This window comes from Leopardus geoffroyi, chromosome A3 (assembly GCF_018350155.1).
Source record: "Leopardus geoffroyi isolate Oge1 chromosome A3, O.geoffroyi_Oge1_pat1.0, whole genome shotgun sequence".
Classification (NCBI taxonomy): domain Eukaryota; kingdom Metazoa; phylum Chordata; class Mammalia; order Carnivora; family Felidae; genus Leopardus; species Leopardus geoffroyi.
This window is the reverse complement of record NC_059336.1, coordinates 79,220,332-79,247,290: the sequence shown is the minus strand read 5'-3', so window position 1 is coordinate 79,247,290 and position 26,959 is coordinate 79,220,332. Positions and strand designations below refer to the sequence as shown.

Here is a 26,959-nt window from a genome sequence, read left to right as displayed (position 1 = left end):
GATCCCGTGTCTCCCTCTCTCTCTGTTCCTCCCCCACTCATGCTCTAACTCTCTCTCTTAAAAATAAATAAACGTTAAAAAAAAAAAAAAAAAACCCAAAGCAGCTGTCCGTACAATAAGGGTTTGAGGACTGAGTTCAACAGGGATTATGTGGTAGGAGATCCTAGTCCTTGTTATTGGAAGTTTCCATGATGATAACAGTAATGTCATTTGGTCATGAATGCCTGTGATGACAGCATCAAAAACATGCTATCCCCAAAGTTCCCCTTAAATATGACTTACCTAACAGACATCTGCACAAACACAAATAACTTTATTCACATGTTAGAACAGTGTTTGAGTAGATAGTGTTTTAAGGACACTTAATACAATACATTTCTTGAACTCAGATTCGAGTTAAAAAAAAACTATATTCAAGCTCTGGGTATTTTACTTAAAAATTTTGCATGTAGCCCACTTGTTTCTGCACAAAGGTAAAATACTATCTGTATTTGCTTAACTCCCCATACTTTGCCATTTCATCATGATCTTGCACCCCCAGTCATTTCATTGTTCATCTAAGTTTACATTTCATTTACCCACACTTTTCTGAGCTAATTTTCTCTCTTTATGTTCTAAAGGGTAGCTTTGAGGTTTCGGGTATTCCTTCCCAAGGTCCACAACAATTACCTCCCTAGAAAATGTCACTCCTTTTAAAGGTCTTCTGTGGTTTTCAACAGCTGATTGACTTGTGGTGACAGGTATGGGTGGTTTTTGCAAATCATCATCCTGCAAGAGAATGGGGCAACAGTCAAATGCTTAATTTATGAAAGCAACAAGCCCTTCTTTAAAACACCTAAGTTTATATTTTTAATTTAATTTATATTTTAAATTAAATATAGAAGCATTGTTCGTGAGAAACAGAAGAAGTGTTTCTAAGCGATACAGGAAAGCAGCGGTAATCCATCATGATCTCATTTTCGTATTTCTATGGTTACAAAGGAGCCCCCTGCACTGTCATTCTGCCTCTGGGCTTAGGCCTTGTGTAAGGGAAGATGTGAACTGTCCCTATCAGGGAGCCCCGACAGGGAGCTCGAGAAGGTGCAGGGGTGATTGTATGCTGTTGTATAAGGAGCCTGGAACCAAAACGGGGGCGTGGGGCCTGGTCCTGAGCTTGGCTATGGGGGAAGAATGACCTTGAGCAATTCATCTCATTTTCTCATTTGTAACATGAAAGGGCTGGATCCCTAGATGATCTTCAAGGACTCCTCCAGCTCTGAGATCTCAGGATTCTGGGGAAAGCACAATGAAGGGGAACTATTAGGAACAACACAAATGTAAGAGTAAAGAATGGGAAAGTGTCTAGATTTGGCGCGTATGACTGGTTTAATAACACAGACTGATTGGCTAAGAAGATGGTTTGGATGACTGCAGACACGATGCTCCTTTCAGGTAAAAACTTAAGTTGCAGGCAAAGCCATGTCATTGGACCCAGCCAAGTCATTTACCACCTTTTCAATTAAACAAATTCTAAACGGCCCCTTGAGAGTAAAAAAGTCCGTCACCTCTTGACCATTTCCTTCAGCATTCTTAGGTTCTTGCTTCTCTCTTACTATGTCCTCCCCCTCTTCTTCCATGTTTTCTTTCTCTTCTAAGGGTGTGATCAACGCTTCTTTACTCTGTCTCTGGACAAGAATGCCAGGCCTCATGGGTGCGTTCAAGTCTATGATTTGTGTCAGGAGAGTCCTAGATAATCGATCAGCAGGATTTTTAGAAATTCAGGCGTGTTAGCCACCATTGCTATACCCCAAAATGACTTTCTACAACATTCTACGATACAGACTTACTTTTCTTGGTCTCTTGAAATGTTCGCCTCCACATTAGCAGCTAAACAACCTTCACCTCCATTACCATCTGCACAAGGGCGTTTTTCTGTCTGTACATCTTTCTTGCTTTGGAAACTGAAAATGAATAAGCAAAAAAATTCAGAAAAGGGAGAATGGCCTCGAATTGAATGCTTGGCATAGAACATCACTTTTAAACAGGAAATTAGATTTCCTAAAATTCCTAAATGGACAAAGTAGGTAGCTATGGCGTTACTGGCTCTATCATAAATTGACTTAGATTATTTCTAGATACATTTGCTAGCATGACTTGAAATCTGATCCCAATTTATCAGCATGGATTTATACCATTTATATAAAAAAAACACCAATAAAAGGAGGATGCAAATGAAGCAAATTAGAAGGAGGATGAAGAAAGTGATTGCGGTGATTTCAAAGGCCAGAGGATTAGCCAGAAGACTCATCTACTCTCACAGTCACAGATCATGCAAATATTCTTTTCCAGCTTAGTTTGAATGTAGTTCTCTTGTTCTTTACGTTTTCTAGAAACAGAAGAACACAAGGCTATTTTCATTGTTGTCCTTTTGATCCACTTCATAAAAGATGCTCTGCTTGTTTCGATGAAGTTGACTCACACTGGCTAATTTCTCTCCATAAATATGGTGGGGGCTCAGGTGGTTGGAGGGGAGACTGAGCTGGGACACGTGGGATCGGCTCAGCTCACCTCCCCTCACCCCGAAAACTATCAAGAATCCAGAGGAGAGGAATTGGAGCTGCTGGAGCCAAGCCCAGCTCCCCATTCTTTTCTCTTCAGTGACATCATAGAATCATGGAACCGTTCAGTTAGCAGGACCAGAGTGCCAGCCCAACCCTGCCCATCACCGGAGTCAGGAGAACTACGAAACTCTCCTCTGGGCTGCTATCTGTCCTCTCCTCTCAGAGGGCTGGGGTGGAGGCCATGTGGCACCACCATGACTACTCTTTGCACAAGGATTTTCTTTCTGCTCTCTGAATACCAGCTTTCCTTTCTTAACCCGAGCCTGTTTCTTTTATGCTTCTTTCACAGACAATGAATAATCAGCCCACTTCCTTCTTATAAAATCCCTTTCTAGAGTAATCTACTTACCTCCTAATGGGTGCTTTCCAGGCTAAATAGCCTGTATCTTTCTAATCTCACATCCCTGGACCTACTTTCTGGACAAATAAGCAAACTGGCACCTCTAGTAGCTATGGCTGAGGAAGCAGGAGCAGAGCAAGATGATCAGAGTCATGATGATCCTGCCCCCAACTTCACTTCAGGTGAGTGAGTGATGCCCACAATGGAGCAGAGCTAGGGTTTTCTGAGAAGCAAAGGAAGGTACAAAGGAATATGGCAGGTACTGCCAACCACATCTAAAAGAGTCAGAAAATGAGCCCTTGGGGGTCTCTGGGCTGTAGTAACACTGGCTCTCCTTCAGAAGGGCGAGGACTACAGCTTTTTTTTATCACTGGATACTCCACCAAATCAGAACCTGCAAAGCCTACAAATGTTGAATGGATGGGTCTGTGCGGCAGGTGTGGTATGTATGTATGTGGTGTGTGTGTAAGTACAAGTAGAGCTTGTTGGAGGGTTCAGGCCAACCCTGATTTCTAGAACATGGGGACATCTAGGCCACTCCTGGCAGAGCCAGAATTCACAGATGCTTCCCGCAGCAAGGCTCCCAGATAAAGACTCAGAGCCCATATCACTCTCCTTCCTCTACACTGCTGCCAGACTGAAACTTTAAGAGCCCAAATCTTCCCATGTCTCATGTACACATAAAGGATTTTCCTGGGAGATGGGACTACTTTTGATCTACTGTTAGTTACACACATTTAGACTTATGTAAAAACCCATCAAACTGTATCCTTAAGACTAGTGTGCCTTGTGTCATCTACTGTGTGGATACCACACAGAATAGAAAGTAAAAAGGGGCCCCATTCCTACACTGGGCTTGAGTGTGTGTGGTGCCATGAGCAGTGCTGGACCAGATGGCACTGATGCTAGTTGGTCCTGCCTCCAAGACTTTGTACCAGATATAGTCTGAGACCAGAGACCTTTAGCAACAAGTAAGGGCTAGTAAGACTATCATAAGCATTTTCCTTCATTGAATGTAACTTGGAAATCGATGTTAAATTTATATATATAGTTAACATAATTCTGAAAAGTGTAAGGTTATCCAACTTTGTCCATAAATCACATTTTTAAGTACACTGGACTAGAAGTTTCTGATGTCATGATACTCGAAGATGGATTCCAGAACCTAACCCAGGGCACCTTGCACATGGGTGTGTGCTCAAAAATTACACATGATGGGAAATTACTACCAATTCTACAGAAATTTAAAAATATTCTAAGAGAGTATTATGAAAATTGTATGCTGACAAATTGAATAATCCAGATGAAATGGAAAAATTCCTAGAAAAACAATCAGACAGAATTGTGAAGATATACAAAATCTGAATAGAAATATAATAATGAGACTGAATCAATAATCAAAACCTTTGAACAAAGAAAAGCCCTGGACCAGATGGCTTCATTGGAGAATTCTATTAAACATTTAAAGAAGAACTAACCAATCTCTTTCAAACTCTTCCAAACAATTGAAGAAAAGGGAATACTTCCTAACTCACTGCATGAGGCCAGCATTATCCTGATACCAAAGCCAAAGACAATACAAAAAAAGAAACCTAAAGACTGATCTCCCTTATGAACACTGAAGCAGAAATCCTCAACAAAGTACTAGCAAACTGAATTTAGCAGCATATTGAAAGGATTATGCCACAACATAGTGGAATTTATTCCTGGAATGCAAGGATGGCTTAACAGAAAAATCAATGTAATATATCACATTAACAGAATGAAGGGGAGAAAAATACATGATCATCTCAATTGATTCAGGAAAGGCATCTGACATAATTTAACATCCTTTTCATGATGAAAAACACTAAACAAATTAGGAATAGAGTGTACTCCAACATAATAGAGCCCATATATAGGAACCCCTATATATAGGAACCCATATATAGGAACAGCTAACATCATACTCAGTGGTGAGAAAGTATTTGCAAATCACATATCTGATAATGGATTAATATCCACAATAAATAAAGAACTCCTACAACTCAACAGTAACAAAAAAAAAATCCAATTCAAAAATGGGCAAAGGACTTAAATAGACATTTCTCCAAAGAAGATATGCAAATGGACAATAAGCACATGAAAAGATGCTCAACATCACTGATCATTAAGGAACAAATCAAAATTGCAATGAAATAACCACTACACCCATTAGTAAAGCTATTACTTAAAAAAAAAAGAGGGCGCCTGGGTGGCACAGTCGGTTAAGCGTCCGACTTCAGCCAGGTCACGATCTCGCAGTCTGTGAGTTCGAGCCCCGCGTCAGGCTCTGGGCTGATGGCTCAGAGCCTGGAGCCTGTTTCCGATTCTGTGTCTCCCTCTCTCTCTGCCCCTCCCCCATTCATGCTCTGTCTCTCTCTGTCCCAAAAAAAAATAAATAAACGTTGAAAAAAAATTAAAAAAAAAGAAAAAAAATAACAAGTGTTAGTAAGAATGTGGAGAAGTTGGAACCCTTGTGAATTGTTGGTGGGAATGTGAAAGGTACAGTCACCATGGGAAAAAATATGGCACTTCCTCAGAAAATTAAATATAGAGTTCCATATGATCCAGCAACTTCACTTCTGGGTATATTCATGAGAGAAGGAAAGCAGGGACTGGAACAGATATATTTGTACACCCATGTTCACAGCAGCATTATTCATAACAGCCAAGCAAGGGCGGGGGGGGGGGTGCCAAGAGAGAGAGAGAGAGAGAGAGAGAGAAAGAATCCCAAGCAGGCTCCACATCATCGGTACAGAGCCCAACCTGGGGCTTGAACTCACAAACCATGAAATCATGACCTGAGCCAAAACCCACTGAGCCGCCCAGGTGCCCCCCACCCCAGGAGACTTTTTGACCTTGTGATTCCAACCCAGGGAAGAAGTAAGAGGACATTCCATCTCACCTCAGAAGAGCAAGTTTCCCCCAGGGTGTGTACAGACCAAGCCTTTTGCACATTACGTTGGTCCCACCCCTGTGACAACCCAGCACCCTTAACAAGAAGTAGGAACCATTATCAAGAGGCAAATAGGGGACTTCCTTTGGTGTTTTATTTTGGAAGCTTGAGCTTGAAAGGATGAGAGCACTATCTCTTTCTGGGGATGCTGCTGTGGGAGGTGAAGCCAAGCCCACCTCTGCTGTCTGTCTAACTGGAACACGAGTGGTTTTTTCAATTGATTTTGTTCAGCCAGTAAGCTTTTTGCTTTTATCTCTTTTAAAAGACACAATTTGCTCTAATCATTTGTACTGTTATTGTTATTTACATATTTTATTTTAATCTGTTTTAGTTTTTACTTGCTTTCCTCAACCTCTGTACTCATAGCCTTTGATCTAAACATTTTCTTTTTAAAAAAAATTTTTTTTTCAACGTTTATTTATTTTTGGGACAGAGAGAGACAGAGCATGAACGGGGGAGGGGCAGAGAGAGAGGGAGACACAGAATCGGAAACAGGCTCCAGGCTCTGAGCCATCAGCCCAGAGCCCGACGCAGGGCTCGAACTCATGGACCGTGAGATCGTGACCTGGCTGAAGTCGGACGCTTAACCGACTGCGCCACCCAGGCGCCCCTAAACATTTTCTGATAAAACATTAGGAATTTTCTAGGGCAGAGCTTCTCTATCTGTAGCAAAGAAGCAGGTTTCAATTTTTTTTCTCCCAATCCACTGAGGACCAATACTTGTGCAAAACAGAATTATTAGAGTGATCATATGTTTGGATGTTACAGCAATGTAAAATAGTTATTAAAAGTTTCTAGGTATTTACTTTCAATTTCTGTATTGTGTTGCAGACCAGTGGCAATTTAAGGACAAATACCTACCCAGAGATTACACCTGGATTAACACTGATTGAACAACGATTTGTTTAAAAATTTTTTTTCAATGTTTATTTATTTTTGACAGACAAAGACAGAGTGCGGCAGGGGAGGTGTAGAGAGAGACGGAGACACAGAGTCCGAGGCAGGCTCCAGGCTCTGAGCTGTCAGCACAGAGCCTAACGTGGGGCTCGAACTCACGGACAGCAAGCTCATGACCTGAGCCAAAATCAGACACTTAACTGAATGAGCGACCCAGGCATCCCAGTAACTGTTTTAAATAACATTTGTGTTGGGGCACCTGGGTGGTTCAGTCGGTGAAGAGGCCAACTTCAGCTCAGGTCATGATCTTGTAGTTCATGAGTTTGAACCCTACGTCAGGCTCTGTGCTGACAGCTCAGAGCCTGGAGCCTGCTTCATATTCTGTGTCTCCCTCTCCCTCTGCTTCTTGCCTGCTCACGCTGTCTCTGTCTCTCAAAAATAAATAAACATTAATAAATAAATAAATACATAAATAAATAAATTTGTGTTTTTTGCAGAAAATTTGGAAAATGCCAAAAAAAAAAGGAAAATAAAATCTGATGTAATTCCAACATCTAGAAGTAAAAACTATTGAAATATACTGACATTTTGTATTACATATACTGACGGTTGTACAGCCCCCTTCAGTATAATTTTAGAATATTTTTATCATCCCCAAACGAAGCCCCTTACCCATTAGCAGTCAGACCCCAGTCTCTGGTAACCACCAACTATTGCCTTTTTTTTCTTTTTAAGATTTTTTTTTTTTTACATTTATTTTTTTTGAGACAGAAAGAGACACAGCATGAACGGGGGAGGGGCAGAGAGAGAGGGAGACACAGAATCAGAAGCAAGCTCCAGGCTCTAAGCCATCAGCCCAGAGCCCGACGCAGGGCTCAAACTCGCGGACCGCGAGATCGTGACCTGAGCTGAAGTCGGACGCTTAACCGACTGAGCCACCCAGGCGCCCCTAAGATTTTATTTTTAAGTAATCTCTACACCCAACATGGGGCTCAAATTCACAACCCCGAGATCAAGACTCTCATGCTCCACCGACTGAGCCAGCACATGGCCCCCTGATCTATTTTGTTTCTATTGATTTGCTATTCTCAATATTCAAAATAAATGGAATCATACAATATGTGGCCTTTTATGTCTGGCCTCTTTCAGCTTAGCATAATGTTTTCAAGATTTATCCATGTTGTAGTATTAACAGTACACCATTCCTTTCCATTGCCAAATAATGTATTTTATGAATATATCAAATTTTGTTTTATCCATTATCAGTTGATAAACACTTGGATTGTTTCTACTGTAGCTATTGTGAATAATGCTGCTCTGAACATTCATGTGTATGTTTTTACAGAGACATAAGTTTTCATTTCTTTTGGATATATATGAAAGTATATATATATATGACTCAGGATTACTGAGTCATATGGTTAAGTCTATGTTTAACATTTTGAGGAAACACATATGTATTTTTATAACTTAAAAAAATTAGAATCACTATATATGTACTTTGTCAAACTTACCATTTTTATTATAAACATTTCCCCAATGTCTTCTGATAATCTTCAAAAAGATGATTTTTTTTTTAGGGGCACCTGGGTGGCTCAGTCGGTTAGTGTCTGACTTTTGATTTCTGCTCAGGTCAGAATCTCACAGGTTCATGAGTTCCAGCCCTGAAAAGGGCTCTGCGCTAACAGTGCAGAGCCTGCTTGGGATTCTCTCTCTCTCTCCTTCTCTCTCTGTTCCTCCCCCACTTGCGCTCGCTCCCTCTCTCTCAAAATAAATAAATAAACTAACAAAATTTTTTTAAAAGATGATTTTTTTAAATACATACACATTTCCCCAATTTATAAAAGCATTACAATTATTTTCTTCTTACTGGACATCTTACTGCCTTTACAAATAGCATCGATGGTCATATTTATACATAAATATGTAGATTAAACTCTGATATTAAAATACTAATTTTTTATTTGCAAAAGTTTATTGGCTTCTGGCTCTTTATATCTCATCCATTTGTTTCACTGTTTTTGGGCTCCAAATATCTTTTGTTTTGATTTATTACTTTTAACTTCTATTTATTCCCTTTTTTTTTTATACCTTATTTCTAATTTCTTGGCTTTAGTCTTCTATTAATCTTAGTTGAGGCAAAAGCAATTTCTGCTTTAGGTTTATAAAACTGTTAAAAAAACACTTTGATTTTGGGGGGTGGGTGTGCTCAGCCAGTTAAGCGTCCAGCTCTTGATTTTGGCTCAGGTCATGATCTTACAGTGAACCCCACACTGGGCTCTGTGCTGTCAGCACAGAGACAGCACAGAGCCTGCTTGGGATTCTCCCTCTTCCTCTCTCTCTGCTCCTCCCCTTGCTTGCACTCTTTCTCAAAATAAATGGATGAACATTAAAAAAGAAGCTTTGATTTTTTAAAACAATTTGTCTTATTAACTTGTAAAAGGGGAATCATAATCATCTGAAGAGCCCAACAGTCTTGTTTCTTTGTTTGTTTCCTTTGGGGAGGCGAAAATGTCAGAACAAAACATGCCTTGGTGATGTGACTTAAATTTTAAGAAACATGTTTTGGGGCACCTGGGTGGTGCAGTCAGTTAAGTGTCAGACTCTTGATTTTGGCTCAGGTCATGACCTCTTGGTCATGAGATGGAGCCCTGCTGAGCGTGGAGCCTGCTTGAAAATCTCTCTCTCCCTCTGTCCCTTTCCCTCACTCATGTGGGCTCTCTTTCTGAAAAGAAAAAAAAGAAAGAAACATCTTTCAGAAAAAAAGAACTATTTCTTATAAAAGCATTTTTCCACTGATTCTAAGCAATTGTCTTAGGCCTAGAAGTTAAAGTTTCTCTTGCAGATGTCAAGTCTTTCTGATCACAAGAGCCTTTATTACTCTGTTTGAATGAAAAGAAACCCCAGAATCACAACTCTGTCATTTGAGCAATTTAATTTTAGTAGGAACTTACTTAAATTTGATTAATAACTTTTAATTTTTCTGTTACCTTTTCAAGCTCAAAGCACAAATGTTCACGGCACATCATTGATAAGCCAATGCTCAGAGAGATGTTCTCCTCTCTGTATAAAATTCTGGTCGGTATTGGGCAAAAACACATACTAGTTTCAGAAGCCTTCTTAAAGAACATTTTTAGAGGGGCACCTGGGTGGCCCAGTTGCTTAAGTGTCCAACTTCAGCTCAGGTCATGATCTCATGGTCCATGAGTTTGAGCCCTGTGTCGGGCTCTGTGCTGACAGCTCAGAGCCTGGAGCCTGCTTCAGATTCTGTGTCTCCCTCTCTCTGTCTGCCCCTCTCCCACTTGCGCTCTCTTTCTCTCTCTCAAAAATAAATAAAACATTAAAAAAAATAAAGAATATTTTTAGATTTGCAGAAAATTTGAGAAGATAGTACAGAGAGTTCTCATATACCTCACACCCAGTTGATAATTAACACATTACCTTAGTATGGTACATTGGTTATTATTAATGAAGCAGTATCAATACATTATTATGAACTAAAGTCCATAGTTAATTCAGATTTCCTTAGTTTTTCATACTTTTTATCTAATGTCTTTTTCTAGTCCAGGATTCTATGCAGGATATTTCATTACAATCAGTTGTCTTGTTTCCTTTGATTCTTCTTGGCTGTGAGTTTCTCAGGCTTTTGATGACCTAAACAGTTTTTAGGAGCACTAATCAGGTATGCTGTATATCTTGTAGGATGACCCACTACCGGAATTTGAGAGACACATTTTTTTTATTCCACATTTTCTTTAAAGTAAAGGAACATACATATTTAAAAATTTTAATTCCATATCTTCTACCTTTCCACTATTGATTTACTCAAACGTTTTAAACCATCTTCCTCCTCTTTTTCTTCACCTATGTTTTTCCTTTATTTATAGTGATGTTTGGTAATGTTTGATAAACAGCACAGCCAGTCTACAGTGGTAGCTATAAGAAGAAAGCCCACCCTACAAACAAGGGGTTGATAGCATCCCTATCTTATACATTCCAACCCATCTCTATACCCTGTCATTCTACCCCTAGTCTTTAAAGCACAGCTTTCTGAAACCTCACTCTGGGGGAATTGGAAGCCTCCACTTTGTACAGACCCCAAAACAGATTCACCCTCAAATCCTAGATCTCTAATCTAAAAATGGGAGAAGTTTCATGGTTTAAAATTCATGGTCTTCGAAAGACTGAATCATTGGATCTGGGGCAAACTAGGACAGTATGACCTTTGCTAAAATGCCCTTAGGCTTACTTTGTGGAGATCAAGTTGGTGTTGGACTTTGTGATGGTTTTACTTTTTTGATACCCCTTCTATCTCCTTGAGTGTGAACGAGACCTAGTGAATCACTTCTAGCAAATGAAGTGTAGCAGAAGCGAGGAGCTGTGAGCTCTGAGAGTAGGTGATAAAATGCATTATGACTTCCTCTTTGCCTCTTCTCTTGGATCGCCTGCTTTGGGGAAAGCCAGCTGCCATGTTGTGGGAACAGTGAAGCAGCCTATGGACGGGGCCATGTAATGAGGAACTGAATCTTCCTTCCAATCATTAGCAAGGGAAAAAGCTTCTTGCCAATATTCCTATGAGTAGCCTTAGAAACTGATCTTCCTTCAACTGAGCCTTCAGATTACTGTAGACCAACATCTTGACTGCAACCTCCAGAGAGACAGAATCACCAAGTTAAACCATTCCTGAAATCCTGACTCACAGAAACTATGAGATAATGTTTATATTAAGCTGCTACATTTGGGATCATTTGTTATGCAGCAATAGCCTGTGTTGTTTATATTTTTTATTTCCTGTATACTATGATGTTTTGATACCTTGAAAACCTTCCTGGCTGGGGAGACTACCTATCCTGAGGCTAGCCAATTCTTAGAGACAGCGAAGGGCTCAGCTGGGAGCATGTCTTTTGTTTGCAAGCTAACCAATCCAGAGCCATACTTCGCCTTGATCATCCCAGGGCCGGGCACTAAGCAACAAGAAACCATCCCTATAGCTTAGAGCCCATAGAAACTGTTCAGATTAGGGGCACCTGAGTGGCTCAGTTGGTTAAGTGTCTGACTCTTGATTTCGGCTTAGGTGATGATCTCATGGTTTCATGGGTTGGAGCCCTGCATCAGGATCTGTGCTGACCATGCAAGGAGCCTGCTTGGGATTCTCAGTCTCTCTCTCTCTCTGCCCCCCTTCCCTGCCTGTGCTCTCTCTAAAAATAAATAACTATATATATATATATATATATATATATATATATATATATATATATGAAATTGTTCAGATTAGCCAATGCTAAGCTGTTTACCCTGCCCTGCCTTGTTTTTCCTACAGAAACTTTGGTAAAGTCTATGGCCTCAGCTCTCCCCTCACTCTTGTCCCTTTTGCCTCTTAACGGACACTGGCACTTTCCCGTGTGGCCCTGCATGGTGTGCTCTGTCTCCTGAGTCTCCAGGACTTGTGAGTATAATAAACATTGTTTTCCTGAGCCTTTCCTGTCTTTTCTTCTGTAGCCACACCTGACTGACTTCACATAATAGAACCCAGAACATAGCTTTGGTGATGGAATATGTGGAGGGAGGACCAACAAGACTATAGCAAGTAGTGATCTGTCTCCAAGTGGATCTGTCCAGGTGGGTCCATTTTCTCTCTCAACATCACAAGATGATCCTTTCAATATGTGACTCACCATGGCTTTCATTTATTGTAAAGATCACTAAGGTACATTTAAGAATTAGGGTTCTTATGAATGGGGGTTTATGTATTAAAGTCGGCTATGCTTTTCTTACAGGTGCTCTTAATATGTTCAGAAAACCAAGACCTCTCTAGAATCTAAAAGAAAAAAGAAGCCTAGTGTACCTCCATCCCAAGAGTCTTACATCTCCTGAGGCCCAGAACTTAGGTCAAAGGAATGTGGCTAAGTTTTAGTTTTTTCACTCTTGGCAGAACTAAGAGCTATCCCCAAAGGACAACCTAATCTACCCTTAACACCTGCCCCTAAGGAATGCCCATGCCTTGCTATAGCATTCTTCCTAGGATCCCTAGCAGGACCCAGTACTGTGCAACCTGACCCTATCTCCTACTTACTGTCAGGAAAGCACATCACCTCCAACTCTGGCCCAAGAGGGGCTGGACTCTAAGCCACTCATCCAGTGACTTAAATATGCCTTCATGAAAATTACTCTTGAGACCCTTCTTTTGGGCTGCCCTATTGGAAAGCCCAACCACTTGGCCCATAAAATCCACAGGCCCCTATTTCCAGGAATCAGTTGCACATGCTCTACTTTGGACCAGTGCAGCCTCACACGGGCTAAGACAGATGGAAGGATTAAAGGTTTCATTTTTCTTTCTTTTTTTCTTTTTTTTTTTTTTAGTTCTGGAGACATCTTTCATAGATACTTTCATAGGCAACTCAAGCAGCTGTGGACTTGGGCTTTGGCACACACAGTGGTCTGTGGGAAGCATTACTATAGTACCCAGGACTGTGGAAACCATGACATGAGGCATGCATTATGGACCTGAGACATCCACCCTCCTACCTGTTGGTTAAATTACTTGCTACCCCAGAGAAAACCGCACTCCCTCCCACAAAGAACCTTGTTCTTCATTAATACAGACCCAGGTGCCATACTGAGAGTTGGAGAAGAGACATGTTTGTTCTACACAGTGGTGTCCAATAAATCAGGGTGTTGTGGATACACTTTGTATCTGAAGCAGTGCTTTCAAGTTATACCTGGGAGGGTCAGAGAGAGAGGGAGACACAGAATCGGAAGCAGGCTCCAGGCTCTGAGCCATCAGCCCAGAGCCCGACGCGGGGCTCGAACTCACGGACCGTGAGATCGTGACCTGAGCTGAAGTCGGACGCTTAACCGACTGAGCCACCCAGGCGCCCCGAAAATACATATTTTAAAAAGGTAAATAAGTTGCTCTTTATTCCAGCATCCAGAAATAGCCACTGCTAACAAAAGTATCCTTCCTAATTTCTTACACATATGGAACTAGAAGACAACAGTGCTTACCTGCCCAGAGGCTCACCCTCACCAGAGGATTAGTTTGTCAACTGCTGACTTTCTTACAGAGAAGTTGGTAGGAGAGGAAGCCCTGCAAAAGAGAGGCTGCATGGTTCAGGCTCACGAGTGTGGTTCTGGGAATTATCAGGCTGTGAATCCCTGCTTTTCTACTGATTACCTGTGTGACCTTGGAGAAGTTACTTAACCTCTCTGTGTTTCACTGTCCTCACATCAAGGATGGAGATAATATCTGTACCCAAAGGATTGTTGTGATATTTTTTTTTTCAACGTTTATTTATTTTTGGGACAGAGAGAGACAGAGCATGAACGGGGGAGGGGTAGAGAGAGAGGGAGACACAGAATCGGAAACAGGCTCCAGGCTCTGAGCCGTCAGCCCAGAGCCTGACGCGGGGCTCGAACTCACGGACCGCGAGATCGTGACCTGGCTGAAGTCGGACGCTTAACCGACTGCGCCACCCAGGCGCCCCGATTGTTGTGAGATTTAAATGCACTAATATAGATGTGGTTGGAAAGGCATCTGGTACACGGAAAGTGGTCGACAATTTTGTTATTGCTATTGCTATTAAGAATTTAACCTAGTTTAATAGGGTAAAAGAAGATGGTAATTTCACAACACCTGCTGGTTCTCTGAGCAGCTGAGAGTGACAGGCTCATTGTCTGTGAAGGCTTTATTTCTTACCCACACATGGGCATCTTGGCGTGTGTGAGTGTGTATGTGTGTGTGTGTGTGTGTGAGAGAGAGAGAGAGAGAGAGAGAGAGAGAGAGAGAGAAGATGTGCACTGGGAAGGATCAAAGATGGAGTGCTTTCTTTGAGAGGAGGAAGTAAAAGGTAGATTTTAAGACAAGAAAGCAAGACTAGCACCCCTGTAGAAGGGTTCTTTTTTTTTCCTTTTCCTTGGCCTTTGGGAACCATCATATTTAGTATCCAATTTGAGGATCCTCCACCATATTGTAATTCCCTCTAGTTACCCCAAGCCTTCAGTAAACCCTTTACACAGAGCTGGTAGGGGACTTGGTCTGGACAGGAAAGGGTTTGGGTTCCTATCCTCCCTCCATTCCCTGTTGCTTCTGCCGTGCTGGAGGGAGAGGCAGGGAAGCCAATACACCAAGAATAACATTTGCCAGCGCTTGAATTCTATTCCCTTAGTAAGTATTCAGATGATAAATACTCTCTCCCTTCTCTGTGTGTTTCAAGCGAAATACATTGCTAAACCCTTCTTTCAGAAATTATATCCCTCCCTCTCTTTTCTCTCCTCCACTTTAACGTGGCCAGTCAGCAACTCTCATCCTCTCAAGTATAAAATTCCCCAAAAATGATTTCTTTAGAAACATTTTTTTATTTTTATTTATTATTTTTTAGAGAGAGGGTGCGAGTTGGGGAGAGGGGCAGAGGTAGAGAGAGAGGGAATCTTAAGCAGACTCCAAACTCAGCACGGAGCCCGACCGGGGCTTGATCCTATGATCCTATGATCCTGGGATCATGACTTGAGCTGAAATCAAGAGTCAGACACTTGGGGCGCCAGGGTGGCTCAGTCAGTTAAGTGTGGGACTTCAGTTCAGGTCATGATCTCATGGTTCCGAGTTTGAGCCCTGCATCGGGCTCTGTGCTGACAGCGTAGAGCCCCCTTAGGGTCCTCTGTCTCTCTCTCTCTCTCTCTCTCTCTCTCTCTCTGTCCCTCTCCCACTTGTGCTCTTTCTTTCTCTCAAAAAGAAACAAACATTAAAAAAAAAAAAAAAGAGTTGAACACTCAACCAAGCCACCCAGGCACCACCTCTACCCCTGATAATGACAATGATTTCTAATCTCTTTACCCTTATTATTTCCAAGGTAGTTGTTTCTTAAATGGCATTTTGTTTGTCTTAAAATGCAAATAACCTCAGCTAAATTTTGAAAGCAAAGATTTGCATCCCCCACTTCTCTTACTGTGGTAGATTATGTATATGCACGCCACTCCTCCCACCAAGAGGGGAAGTCATTTCTCTTGCCCTTGAATCTGAGTCAGCAAGTGACTTGCTTTGGCCAATAGAATATAACAGAAGAAATGCTGTGTCAATTCTGGCCTGGCCCTTTAGAGGCCTGTCAGCCTCTTCGTCCTCTCTCTTGGAACCCTGAAGCACCAGGGAAGAAGCCTTACCTTGCAACTAGAGAGGCCCAGCTCCCACGAGGCACTGAACATGTGAATAAGGCCATCTTGGAAATTCCAGCCCAAGTAAGTGATCCTAGTTGTCTTAGTCTGTTTGGGATGCTTTAACAGAAATATTGTAGCTTATAAACAACAAACACTTATTTCTCATAGTTCTGGAAGTCCAAGATCATGGTGCTGGCAGATTTAATGGCTGGTGAAGGCCCTCTTCCTGGTTTAGAGACAGCTATCTTTTTGCTATGTCCTCATATGATAGAAGCAGGGAGAGAGAGCCCTCCTGGGCTTCTTTTCTAAGGACACTAATCCTATTCCTGAGGGCTCTGACCTTCTCATCAAATCACCCACAGGTCCCACCTCCTAATAGCATACCACAGGTGTTAGTATTTCAACATGAATTTTGGATGGCCACAAACATACAGACTACAGTACCAGCCTATGCCAAGTGGGACAGAACAACCACTTACCTGATTTAAGACAACCCATAGGGTCATAAAAGGTAATTACCAAACCCAGCTTCTTAACATATCAGAATTACAGGTTTTCTTCTATATCTGAATATATGCAAATCCCCTTTAAGATTTGCCTTTGGAGGGGCACCTGGGTGGCTCAGCTGGTTAAGTGACCGACTCTTGATTTTGGCTCAGGTCATAACCTCAAATCTAGTCCCTCGTCAGGCTCCTCACTGAGTGTGAAACCTGCCTGGGATTCTTTCTCTCTCCCTTTCTCTCTGCCCCTCCCCTGCTCATGCTCTCTCTCTCTCAAAATAAATTAAAAAAAAGAAAAGAAGGGAACTCATGGTATTTGTTCAGATAAACAAAGGAAAGTATGACATTGAAGATTTGTAAATGGATCATGTTTGTTCACGAGGGTAATACACTAAGAATAATTTTTAAATTTTTAACTAAATATGTGAGAAGAGATTTTGTTTTGTTTTGATTTTTGTTTTGGCTTACAGATGGGCTGATTTCTTTATCTTTATAATTTATCACGTTCACAGTGGCTGTTTCTAGTGGGTGGGACCAACCCACCCACTAGAAATTCTGCTATACTTATTCTTTTCACTCTGACTTCTTCCTCAGTACCCCTTTTGCTATGGGCCCTTCAAGTTCACTGGATCATTGTCAGTAAGAGGGAGAGGACTCTTTAGAAGACTGACACCGATTTGCTTTCGGGCATGTATCCTCCAAAGATGTCTACAACTAAATATTGGCATTTTGACCAAGACAAGTCCTATCTGAGAAGGAATAATTTCTCACAGAGAATAAAAAGATGTTGTAAGTAACATTGCTCTATTCCAGCTGATTCTGTTTATTATGAACAAATGGGGCAAATTCAGTCACAACTTGCAGGGTATCCATAGTCAGACCAGGTAGGACACAGAATATTTCCTATAATTAACATATGCATAGTAGTTTGACATTTGAATACACTGTCTTTTGTAGAATATTTGAGCTTTCAATGTTTAGGACTTTTAGTAAACATTATTTAAAGTAATGATGTCAGTTTTTCAATAATTGTTCCATATGTCATATTTCAGGATTGTCAGAAAAAAGAGGAAAAAGGTTGGGAAACAAACACTAGACACCTGTGTGACAAAAAGCAGGCTAGATCAATTTGAAGATAGGATTCTACTAGGTAAACAATTAAAAAAATAATATATTCACACAGCTCAAAAATTTTTAAATATGAAAAGGTTTTATGGCAAAAACGTCTCCCGACCTGCCCTGCCCTACCTCTCCCCAGACCACTGATATTAGTTTTTTTGTGTTTTCTTACAGAAAGTCTTTATTCATGTAAGCAACACAGATATATATCCTTACTTTGGTATTCCTTTTTTTTTTTTTTTTTTTTAATTTTTTTTTTCAACGTTTATTTATTTTTGGGACAGAGAGAGACAGAGCACGAACGGGGGAGGGGCAGAGAGAGAGGGAGACACAGAATCGGAAACAGGCTCCAGGCTCTGAGCCATCAGCCCAGAGCCCGACGCGGGGCCCGAACCCACGGACCGCGAGATCGCGACCTGGCCGAAGTCGGACGCCCAACCGACTGCGCCACCCAGGCGCCCCTGGTATTCCTTTTTAAAAAACTTTTTATTGGGGTGCCTGGGTGGCTCAGTTGGTTGGGCATCCAACTTTGGCTCAAGTCATGATCTCACAGTTTATGGGTTTGAGCCCCACATCAGGCTTTGTGCTGACAGTGAAGAGCCTGCTTCAGATTCTCTGTCTCCCTCTCTCTTCCTCTCCGCCCCCCCACCCCAATTAAACATTAAAACCTTTTTGTTGAAGCATAACTTATATATAGTAAGTTTTGGCTACTGGAATATTAGCAATACTCCCCTAAGCCCTCCTACTCCCTCCTAATTAGTATCTGTCAAAGATGACATTATTCTGACCTCTATCACTATAAATTAGCTTTGCCTATCTGTTAGTCCCATATAAATGGAATAATACAGTATGTACTTTTTTTGTGGATGGCTTCTTTTGCTCAGTGTTACATCTGAAGTTCATCCATATTGTTGTATATGGCAATATCTTGTTCTTTTTTTTCTTTGATATGTTTATTCCATTATATGATTATACCTCAATTTATTTATCCATTCTACCGATAATCATTTGAGTTGTTTCCAGTTTGTGGCTATTATAAATAGTGCTGCTATGAACATTTTTATACGTATCTGATGATAGATATAGCACTCACTTTCATCGGCTATACAGAATGGTTCAGACAAGTCGCAGGTAGATCTCCAAAGTGGTTGTATCAGTTTATACTCCCACAAGCAATGTATGAATCCCTCTTGCTCCCTACCTACAGCAACCCTTAAAAGGTCCACCCTTCTAAACAACGTGAAACAAAACTTCCTTATTCATCTTGGAAGGGTGCTAGGGAGCCAACTCATTATCTTTAAAACTAGTAAATAAAGGTGGGGCGCCTGGGTGGCTCAGTGGGTGAGGTATCTGATTTTGGCTCAGGTTATGATCTCATGGTTCGTGAGTTCAAGCCCTACACTGGGCTCTGCACAGTGCAGAGTCTGCAGAACTGCTTCAGATCCTCTGTCTCCCTCTCTCTTTCTGCCCCTCCTCTGCTTTCTCTCTCTCGAAAATAAACAACAAAAACTAATAAATAAAGGGGAGAAATCAGACCCTTTTCTTTTTTTCTCTTATAATCGCTACCTCGGGATAACGGAACTGAGAGATTTCTTCTCACAAAGGAGTTTCCTATAAGAAATAGAGAATTTGACTAATATCATTTTGCAGGTTCTGATGCATCAACGGATATTGCTGTTAACGTCCCACAAAAAAGAGCCAGACACCAAATGTCTCATGATGGAATTACACATCAACACTTAGAAAGCAGTCTTAGTCCAGCCCCTTGAAAAATCTCAATTGAACAAGTCTCTAGATCTAACCACCAGGTTACAGGAAACACAAGGGTCAGAGAAACATGTGAAACTACATGGTAGAGGCAATCATCTAAATGCAGGCTATGGAGAAAGTGTAGGAAAATAACCTGGTTTTATCAACAGGAAGAAATAAAGGAAAAACATTTTTTGAGAGAGAGAGAGAGAGAGAGAGATTGGGAGAGGGAGAGGGGCAGAGGGAGAGAGAGAATCTCAAGCAGACTCCACACCAAGCAAGGGCTCAACACGGGGCTCAACCCCACAAACCTTGATCACTACCTGAGCCAAAATCAAGAGTCAGGTGCTCAACCAACTGAGTCATCCAGGTGCCCCTAGAAATAAAGGAAAAATTGTTTAATGTTTATATATTTTTGAGAGAGAAAGAGAGAGTATGTGAGCAAGGGAGGGGCAGAGAGAGGGGGACAGAGGATCTGAAGAGGGCTCATGCTGACAGCAAAGAGCCTGATGCAGGGCTCAAACTCATGAACTATAAGATTATAACCTGAGCCAAAGTTGGATGCTCAACCAACTGAGCCACCCAGGCTACCCAATAAAGGAAAATTTTAAATGATGTAAAGGGAGACCATGGATCAAAAAAGATTTAAGATAATTATCAAACAAGTACAACACGTGAACTTCATTTATGTCATGATTCAAACTAAAAAAAAAAAAGAAATTGTAAGGCATTCAGACAAGTGTGAACACTAATTAGACATTTAATATCAAGGAAATGTTGTTAAAACATTCTTTAGGTGTGATAAAGTATTGTAGTTATGTTTGAAAACAATTCTTATATTTTAGAGAAATACACAGGAATATTTACAGATTAAATTAAAACTGGGCTGGTTTGGGGCGCCTGGGTGGCGGAGTCGGTTAAGCGTCCGACTTCAGCCAGGTCACGATCTCGCGGTCCGTGAGTTCGAGCCCCGCGTCAGGCTCTGAGCTGATGGCTCAGAGCCTGGAGCCTGTTTCCGATTCTGTGTCTCCCTCTCTCTCTGCCCCTCCCCCGTTCATGCTCTGTCTCTCTCTGTCCCAAAAATAAATAAACGTTGAAAAAAAAAATTAAAAAAAAAAACTGGCTGGTTAAAAAATTTTTTTTAACATTAATTTATTTTTGTGAGAGAGAGCAAGTGAGCAAGGGAGGAGCAGAGAGAGAACGAGGCACAGAATCTGAAGCAGGCTCCAGGGTCTGGGCTGTCAGCGCAAAGCCCGATGTGGGGCTGAAACCCACAAACTGTGAGATCATGACCAGAGCCAAAGTCAGACATGTTTAACCAACTGAGCCTCCTAGGCACCAAAACCTGGGATGGTTTTAAAAATAATCTGAGTGGAGGAAATGGAAGGTTTGGATGAAATATGATTATCCATATGCTGACAATTGTTGAATCTGGGTGATTCAGACATTAGTATCATTTTTTTCTCTCTGCTTTTGTGTATATTTGAAATTGTACATAATAAAGCTTTTAAAATACCTAAAAAATTGTCCTTAGAGTATTCTCTGCAATAGCAAATATTTGGAAACAAACTAAATGTCCACAATATGAGAACAGCCAAAATAAACAGGGTATATTGAAATAATATAATGGGGTATCGTGAAATAATACAGAGTGTAGTTCTCAAATTTTTGATCTTAGGAACTACACTATTAAAACTTATTGAAGACCCCAACAGCTTTGTTTATGTTGGTTGTAGTTATTAATATTTGCTGTATTGTATATTAAAGCTGACAAATTAAAAAAATTAACATTTATTTATTTTTGAGAGAGAGAGACAGAGAGTGAACAGGGGAGTGGCAGAGAGAGAGGGAGACACAGAATCCAAAGCAGTCTCCAGGCTCTGAGCCGTCAGCACAGAGCCTGATGTGGGGCTTGAACTGATGGACCACAAGATCATGACCTGAGCCGAAGTCGGACACTCAACACGCTGAGCCACCCAGGTGCCCCAAAGCTGACAAATTTTTAAATGTGTACTAATCATTTATTTTTTTTATGTTTGTTTGTTTGTTTGTTTTGAGAGAGAGAGAGGGAGGGAGGGAGCAAAGGAGGGACAGAGAGAGAGAGAAAGAGAGAATCCCAAGCAAGCTCTGCACTGTCAGCACAGAGCCCAATGTGGTGCTCGAACTCACAAACCATGAGATCATGACCTAAGCCTAAACTAAAAGTCAAACGCTTAACCAACTGAGCCATCCAGGCACCCCAACATGTGACTAATCATTTAAAAGTACAAATAATACAGGGTGCTTGGGTGGCTTAGTTTGTTAAGCGTCTGACTTCGGCTCAGGTCATGACCTTGTGGTTCAGGAGTTCGAGCCCCGAGTCGCGTTCTGTGCTGACATCTCAGAGCCTGGAGCCTGCTTCAGATTGTGTCTCCTTCTCTCTCTGCCCTTCCCCTATTTACGTTCTGTCTCTCTCTCTCAAAAATAAACATTTAGAAAATAATAAAAAAAATTTTAAAAATACAAATAATAAACCCATAAAAAGTTACTAAGTAGAATGAGACATATGTTTTGCATGTACAGGATGCTTTCAAATGCAATATAAAATGGGAATTAAAAATAGCTTAAAAAAACAAGAGATTTCTCACCTCACATGACAACATGGCTCCTAGGTTGCTTAATTCCAGAGTCTGGTGACATCATCAAGGGTCAAGGTTCTTTCTATCTTTCCACTCTGCCAGCTCTGTGCATCAGCAAGCCTCCTTGTGGTTATGAAAAGACTACCACTGCTCTAGACATCACACAAATGTCACAGGCAGAAAAATGGGACCATCTGGGGTTAGACATAAACATCAAAGAGTGTGGCTTTTGTTTCATGTAAAACACCATAGGCCAAGTTACAGGTTTGACAGTAAGAATGATGTCACTCTCTTCCTAACATTTCCCTTGACTACTAGAAAGGATACCAGCAATTCCACTCAATGCCTCAGGCTAGTAAATATTATCCAAGTGGAATATTAGGATAATAAACAAGAAGAATCCTCAGAATTAGGGAATAGACGGATTATTTTCTTTATTTATTGCATACTTTTGCATTTATACCAACATTTCCATCTATAGCTTCCATTTTACCAAAGGTTATAAGTTACACTACCAACTTGGAAAGGCTACCACTTGTTGCCAGGTGTTTTATATATATTTGGCTCCTTTGATCCTCACAACAATCCTATGAGTTAGGGATTATTATAATCCCCACTTTTCAGATGAAGAAACTGAGGTATGAAGAGGTTTTGTGACTTACCCAGCTCCTATGCACCATATGTGTGAACTAGGATTCAAATCATAGTAGTCTGGCTCTAGAGTCTTTGCTTTCAACTATATGCTTACCTTTATATGCTTTTAGAAAATATGCTCAAGTACATGAGTTGAAAAATTAAGCTAATTGATAGAAGAATAGAGTTTATCATTTTTAAAACAATAGAAGAAAATAATCAAGTATACAAAAGGGGGGAGGGGAATCTTTTCTCTCTGGCTGATAATTAACCACTGTCATAAGTGACAGAGCAATTATCTGGAACAGGAAGTTCACAACCTTTGACCTTCAAAGGGTCATAGATGTCCTCCACCCTGGAAGGGCAACAGGACCTGAGACATTAATTCTGCAAAAACTAACAAATATGTGTAAAACCACAGATGTCATCTGTGTCTTTAGATTCAGATCCATTTTGGCCTGGCTTTGGCATAACCTATTATTTGGCCTATGTTAAAAGAAAAAGACCTCAAGCAAATAGCAAAAGTATTATAAGACTAGATGAAGGAAGTCAGGGAATATAAAAACCAACACTGGAGCTATCAACAAAGAAGGATTAAAGGTACTGCCATGCCTTGATTTGTAGACATTGTGCAGATGTTTCACTAGAGGATTAATAAACTAGATAACAACTTACCTAAAAGGGAGTGGATGCAATGGTGAGAAAGGAAGAAAAAGGACAATGAATGCTAAAACGTACCCAACTACTCCAAAACTGAACTCTTGTCTTACTTAAAAGCATGTCTTGCCCCTGAGCTCAGACCTTCATGATCCACTCAGTCCCCAAGACAGAAATCTGGAAGTCAGCACAGACTCCTTTCTCTCTCCTCATCTAATCAGTGATCAACCCAGCTGCCTGACATCTTAATCTTTTTCCAAACTATTCTTCCTTTCTATCTCTACCACCCAGGGCAGCCAGGATGCCATCACCCTGCCTAAGCTATTGAAGGAGCTGACTGACTGGCCTTGCTTCTGAATTTGTTCCTCTTCAACTCACCACTTACCAACCCATCGAAGTTATCTTGGTCAAATACAATGCTGGTAACACCATTCTTGGCCTAAATTCAGTGGCTCCCCATCACCTACTAAGTAAGCCTTCCAGTTCTAGTCTCTGCGTTTGAGTATCCTTTCTCTGGCTCTGTTTCCCATCGTTTCCCATCGCACCGCTTAGCATTCCCTACACTGTTGCACTGCCCTCTTACTGCATGTCTTTCTGGGCTCTGGTCGCTCCAGCCTGAACTCCCAGTCATACCTCATTGTTCATTTCATATTCCCCAAGAAGCCTTCCCTGCCACCCCCCCTCAACGCCCCCAGTGCTCTGCACTGCTTATCGCATTGTACTAAAATCATTTCTTTTCCTGTCTGCAGTGCCCGCTACGCTGAGTTCTCCGAGTCCATTGAAGGGGTTGAAGCTTATCTACTTTTGTATATATAATCCAAGTCTGGCATCCTTTTGAAAAATATTTACTGAGGACCTACTATGTGGCAGGCACTGCTCCATGGGCTGGGATACAGTGGTGAACAAGGCAGACAAGACACCTGCATTTCATGCCACTGACAGTCTATTTCTTTTTTTATTAAAAAAAAAATTTTTTTTAACATTTATTTATTTTTGAGACAGAGAGAGACAGAGCATGAACGGGGGAGGGTCAGAGAGAGGGAGACACAGAATCGGAAACAGGCTCCAGGCTCTGAGCTGTCAGCACAGAGCCCGACGCGGGGCTCGAACTCACAGACTGTGAAATCGTGACCTGAGCTGAAGTCGGACGCTTAACCGACTGAGCCACCCAGGCGCCCCTTGACCGTCTATTTCTGAGAGAAACACAGGAGGCACATTCCGTGGAATGAGCTGGATTCTATAGGTGCAAAGAGAAAGTGGCTTTCTTCTTTCCTATCAATCCCAAATAAACTCTGCCCATGCCTCTTGAATAATAAGTGGATAAGTAAACGGATCTTTCTCTGTTTTGACTTTAATCTTAGCCCAATGAACTGATGAGATCTCCAAACTTCTTTTGACTTAAGACCTCTCCCTTTCTGAAGCTGGGGTCTGCCACATGCTTGACCAGTGAATCACTTTTTCCATTCCAAATCCCTCGATCACTCTGCACTTCACATTGGGTGCCTTTAGAATGGCTGCAGCAATTTTTAAATCTCAGGAAGCTGAACTGGGGATATATTCAGGTAAATTCAAAAGGATACATTTGTATAACTTCCAGTTACTTCCATGTATGGTGAAATTATTGCTAGCTGTCCTGATATAGGAATGGCTTCCAGAATATTCCTCCCTGCTACTCACAGGGCTGACTCGTCTGGTATCATGAAACAAAGGGGCAAGGCCAGAGGCAGATAACAATATGAAAGTGTCCTAGAGTAGCTGGTGCTGGAAAATTTTTAACAATGGAACAGAAACAGGCTTGAAATGTACTGGGCTAGATGCTAGTCTATGGGAAAGATGTCTAATATTTGACACTTAAAACTGTAAGCAGAGTACTCAGTACTCACTGGTCAGATAGAAGTTCTCTCTTGGTCAGGAATGTATAGAGTCAATGTCATATGACATGGAGATTGAAGAGTATGCAGCCAAAACACATAGTAAAAAGTATTACAGAGATGTGTCAGGCAGTTCATTTTGAGAAAATATGATCCGTGTCTCTCTCTCTCTTCCCCCTCCCCCACTTGTGCTTTCTCAAAAATAAAAAAATATTGGGGCGCCTGGGTGGCGCAGTCGGTTAAGCGTCCAACTTCAGCCAGGTCACGATCTCGCGGTCCGTGAGTTCGAGCCCCACGTCGGGCTCTGGGCTGATGGCTCAGAGCCTGGAGCCTGTTTCCGATTCTGTGTCTCCCTCTCTCTCTGCCCCACCCCCCCGTTCATGCTCTGTCTCTCTCTTCCCAAAAAAATAAATAAACGTTGAAAAAAAAATATTTAAAAAGTTTAAAAGAAAAAAAATTCTTTTTTTTCTGGATTTGTGATCTTTGTGGTATCTGTCAGCTTCTTAAATTATATAAATTGTTTATTTTCTCATCTTAAGTAAATATTTACTTTCATACTTCATTTTATTCATAATTGAAATATTCTTTAAAAAAATTTTTTTAATGTTTATTTATTTTTGAGAGAGACAGAGACAGAGCATGAGTGGGAGAGGGTCAGAGTGAGAGGGAGACAAAGAATCAGAAACAGGCACCAGGCTCTGAGCTGTCAGCACAGAGCCCTATTCAGGTCTTGAACCCGTGAACAGTGAGATCATGACCGGAGCTGAAGTCGGACATTTAACCGACTAAACCACCCAGGCGTCCCAAATATTCTTCTTTTTAAACAAGTCCCAAATGTAGTATAGTTTTAGGTCCCACACAACCTAAATCCACCCCTGTGCAGGATATGTAATCAAAAGCTCTCTAAGAAGTCTTCTTCAAAGAGAGGTTAGCACTTCCTTCTCCACCCCCATAAGAGAGGCAGTGCTTACTGGTAACTGTCTCCTTGGAAATCCTCCCTCCAGAACCACCACGCCAAACTCTTTTATAGGTTACAGGCAGCCGATTGCTGATGCAGGAAGAGCCAGCTTCTCCATACCTTCCTCGTGTGGGGGGTCCTAGGAGTACTGTCACCTCTTATAGCATGCTTGGCCTTTGGAGTCTCTGCTGAAACTCCAAGTCAGAACCCTTTTCTAACATCGTATACTGTAGGTAAGCCAATAAACACGAATTTCAAATCTTGGGTAATACTGTAAAGAAAACAAAATGATAGAGATTAAGGATGGAGCCTGCTTTCTCTCCCAGGGTCTAAATGAGGAGGATCCACTACCAGAAGATATGGAAACAGAGAAACGAGCAAGCGCACAGCCCCTGAGCAGAAGCCGAGCTGGGCATATTACAGGGCCCCAGAGAAGCACAGCTAGACTGTAATAATCAAGGGTATAAGTAGTCTGAGCTGGAGTAAAAGTCTGGTAGAAGCTAGATCCTACAGGACTTAATAAGTCCACGGCGGTTTATTTTATTCTAAGTAATGGGAACTCATCAGGCACTTTTATAGGGATTGTGATGTGCTCAGAGTTTTAGGGGTTTTTTTAAAAGATCATTCTGATTGCATGGGAAGCAGACTGTAATCAGGAAAGAGAAAAAGCAAAAGGAGACTGGAAGCTACTGAGAGATAATGACCTGGACTCGGTTGGCAGTCCCTGTGGTGATCACTCAGGTAAAGAGTGTAACAGTCCTTCATCCAGACCTGGCTGTTCTCACAGTTGACGTCAGTCAAGCCTTCAGACAACATCACAGACCTTAGGCTGATGCCTTGACTGCAGCCTTGTGAGAGACTATTTAGCCGAGGACCCAGTTAAGCTGGGCCCA

The 26,959-nt window shown here is 41.4% G+C and overlaps 1 protein-coding gene and 1 long non-coding RNA gene across 2 annotated transcripts; one reads left to right on the top strand and one right to left on the bottom strand.

Annotated features, from left to right (window-relative positions):
* Nucleotides 1-292: 292 nt before the first annotated feature.
* Nucleotides 293-2,572, bottom strand: CA3H2orf74 (chromosome A3 C2orf74 homolog). Its single transcript, XM_045446164.1, has 5 exons — nt 2,459-2,572; nt 2,172-2,365; nt 1,827-1,940; nt 1,545-1,725; nt 293-768 (listed from the first exon to the last, which is right to left on the bottom strand). Exons 2-5 carry the CDS (start codon nt 2,285-2,287, stop codon nt 571-573), a joined length of 609 nt encoding a protein of 202 aa, XP_045302120.1. The 5' UTR covers nt 2,288-2,365; nt 2,459-2,572; the 3' UTR covers nt 293-570.
* A 111-nt stretch (nt 2,573-2,683) lies between these two features.
* LOC123580835 lies at nt 2,684-17,260 on the top strand. The gene is made up of 3 exons (XR_006703486.1): nt 2,684-3,122; nt 12,135-12,260; nt 17,056-17,260. It is a non-coding gene; the product is annotated as an uncharacterized LOC123580835 (long non-coding RNA).
* The last annotated feature ends 9,699 nt before the right edge of the window (nt 17,261-26,959 follow it).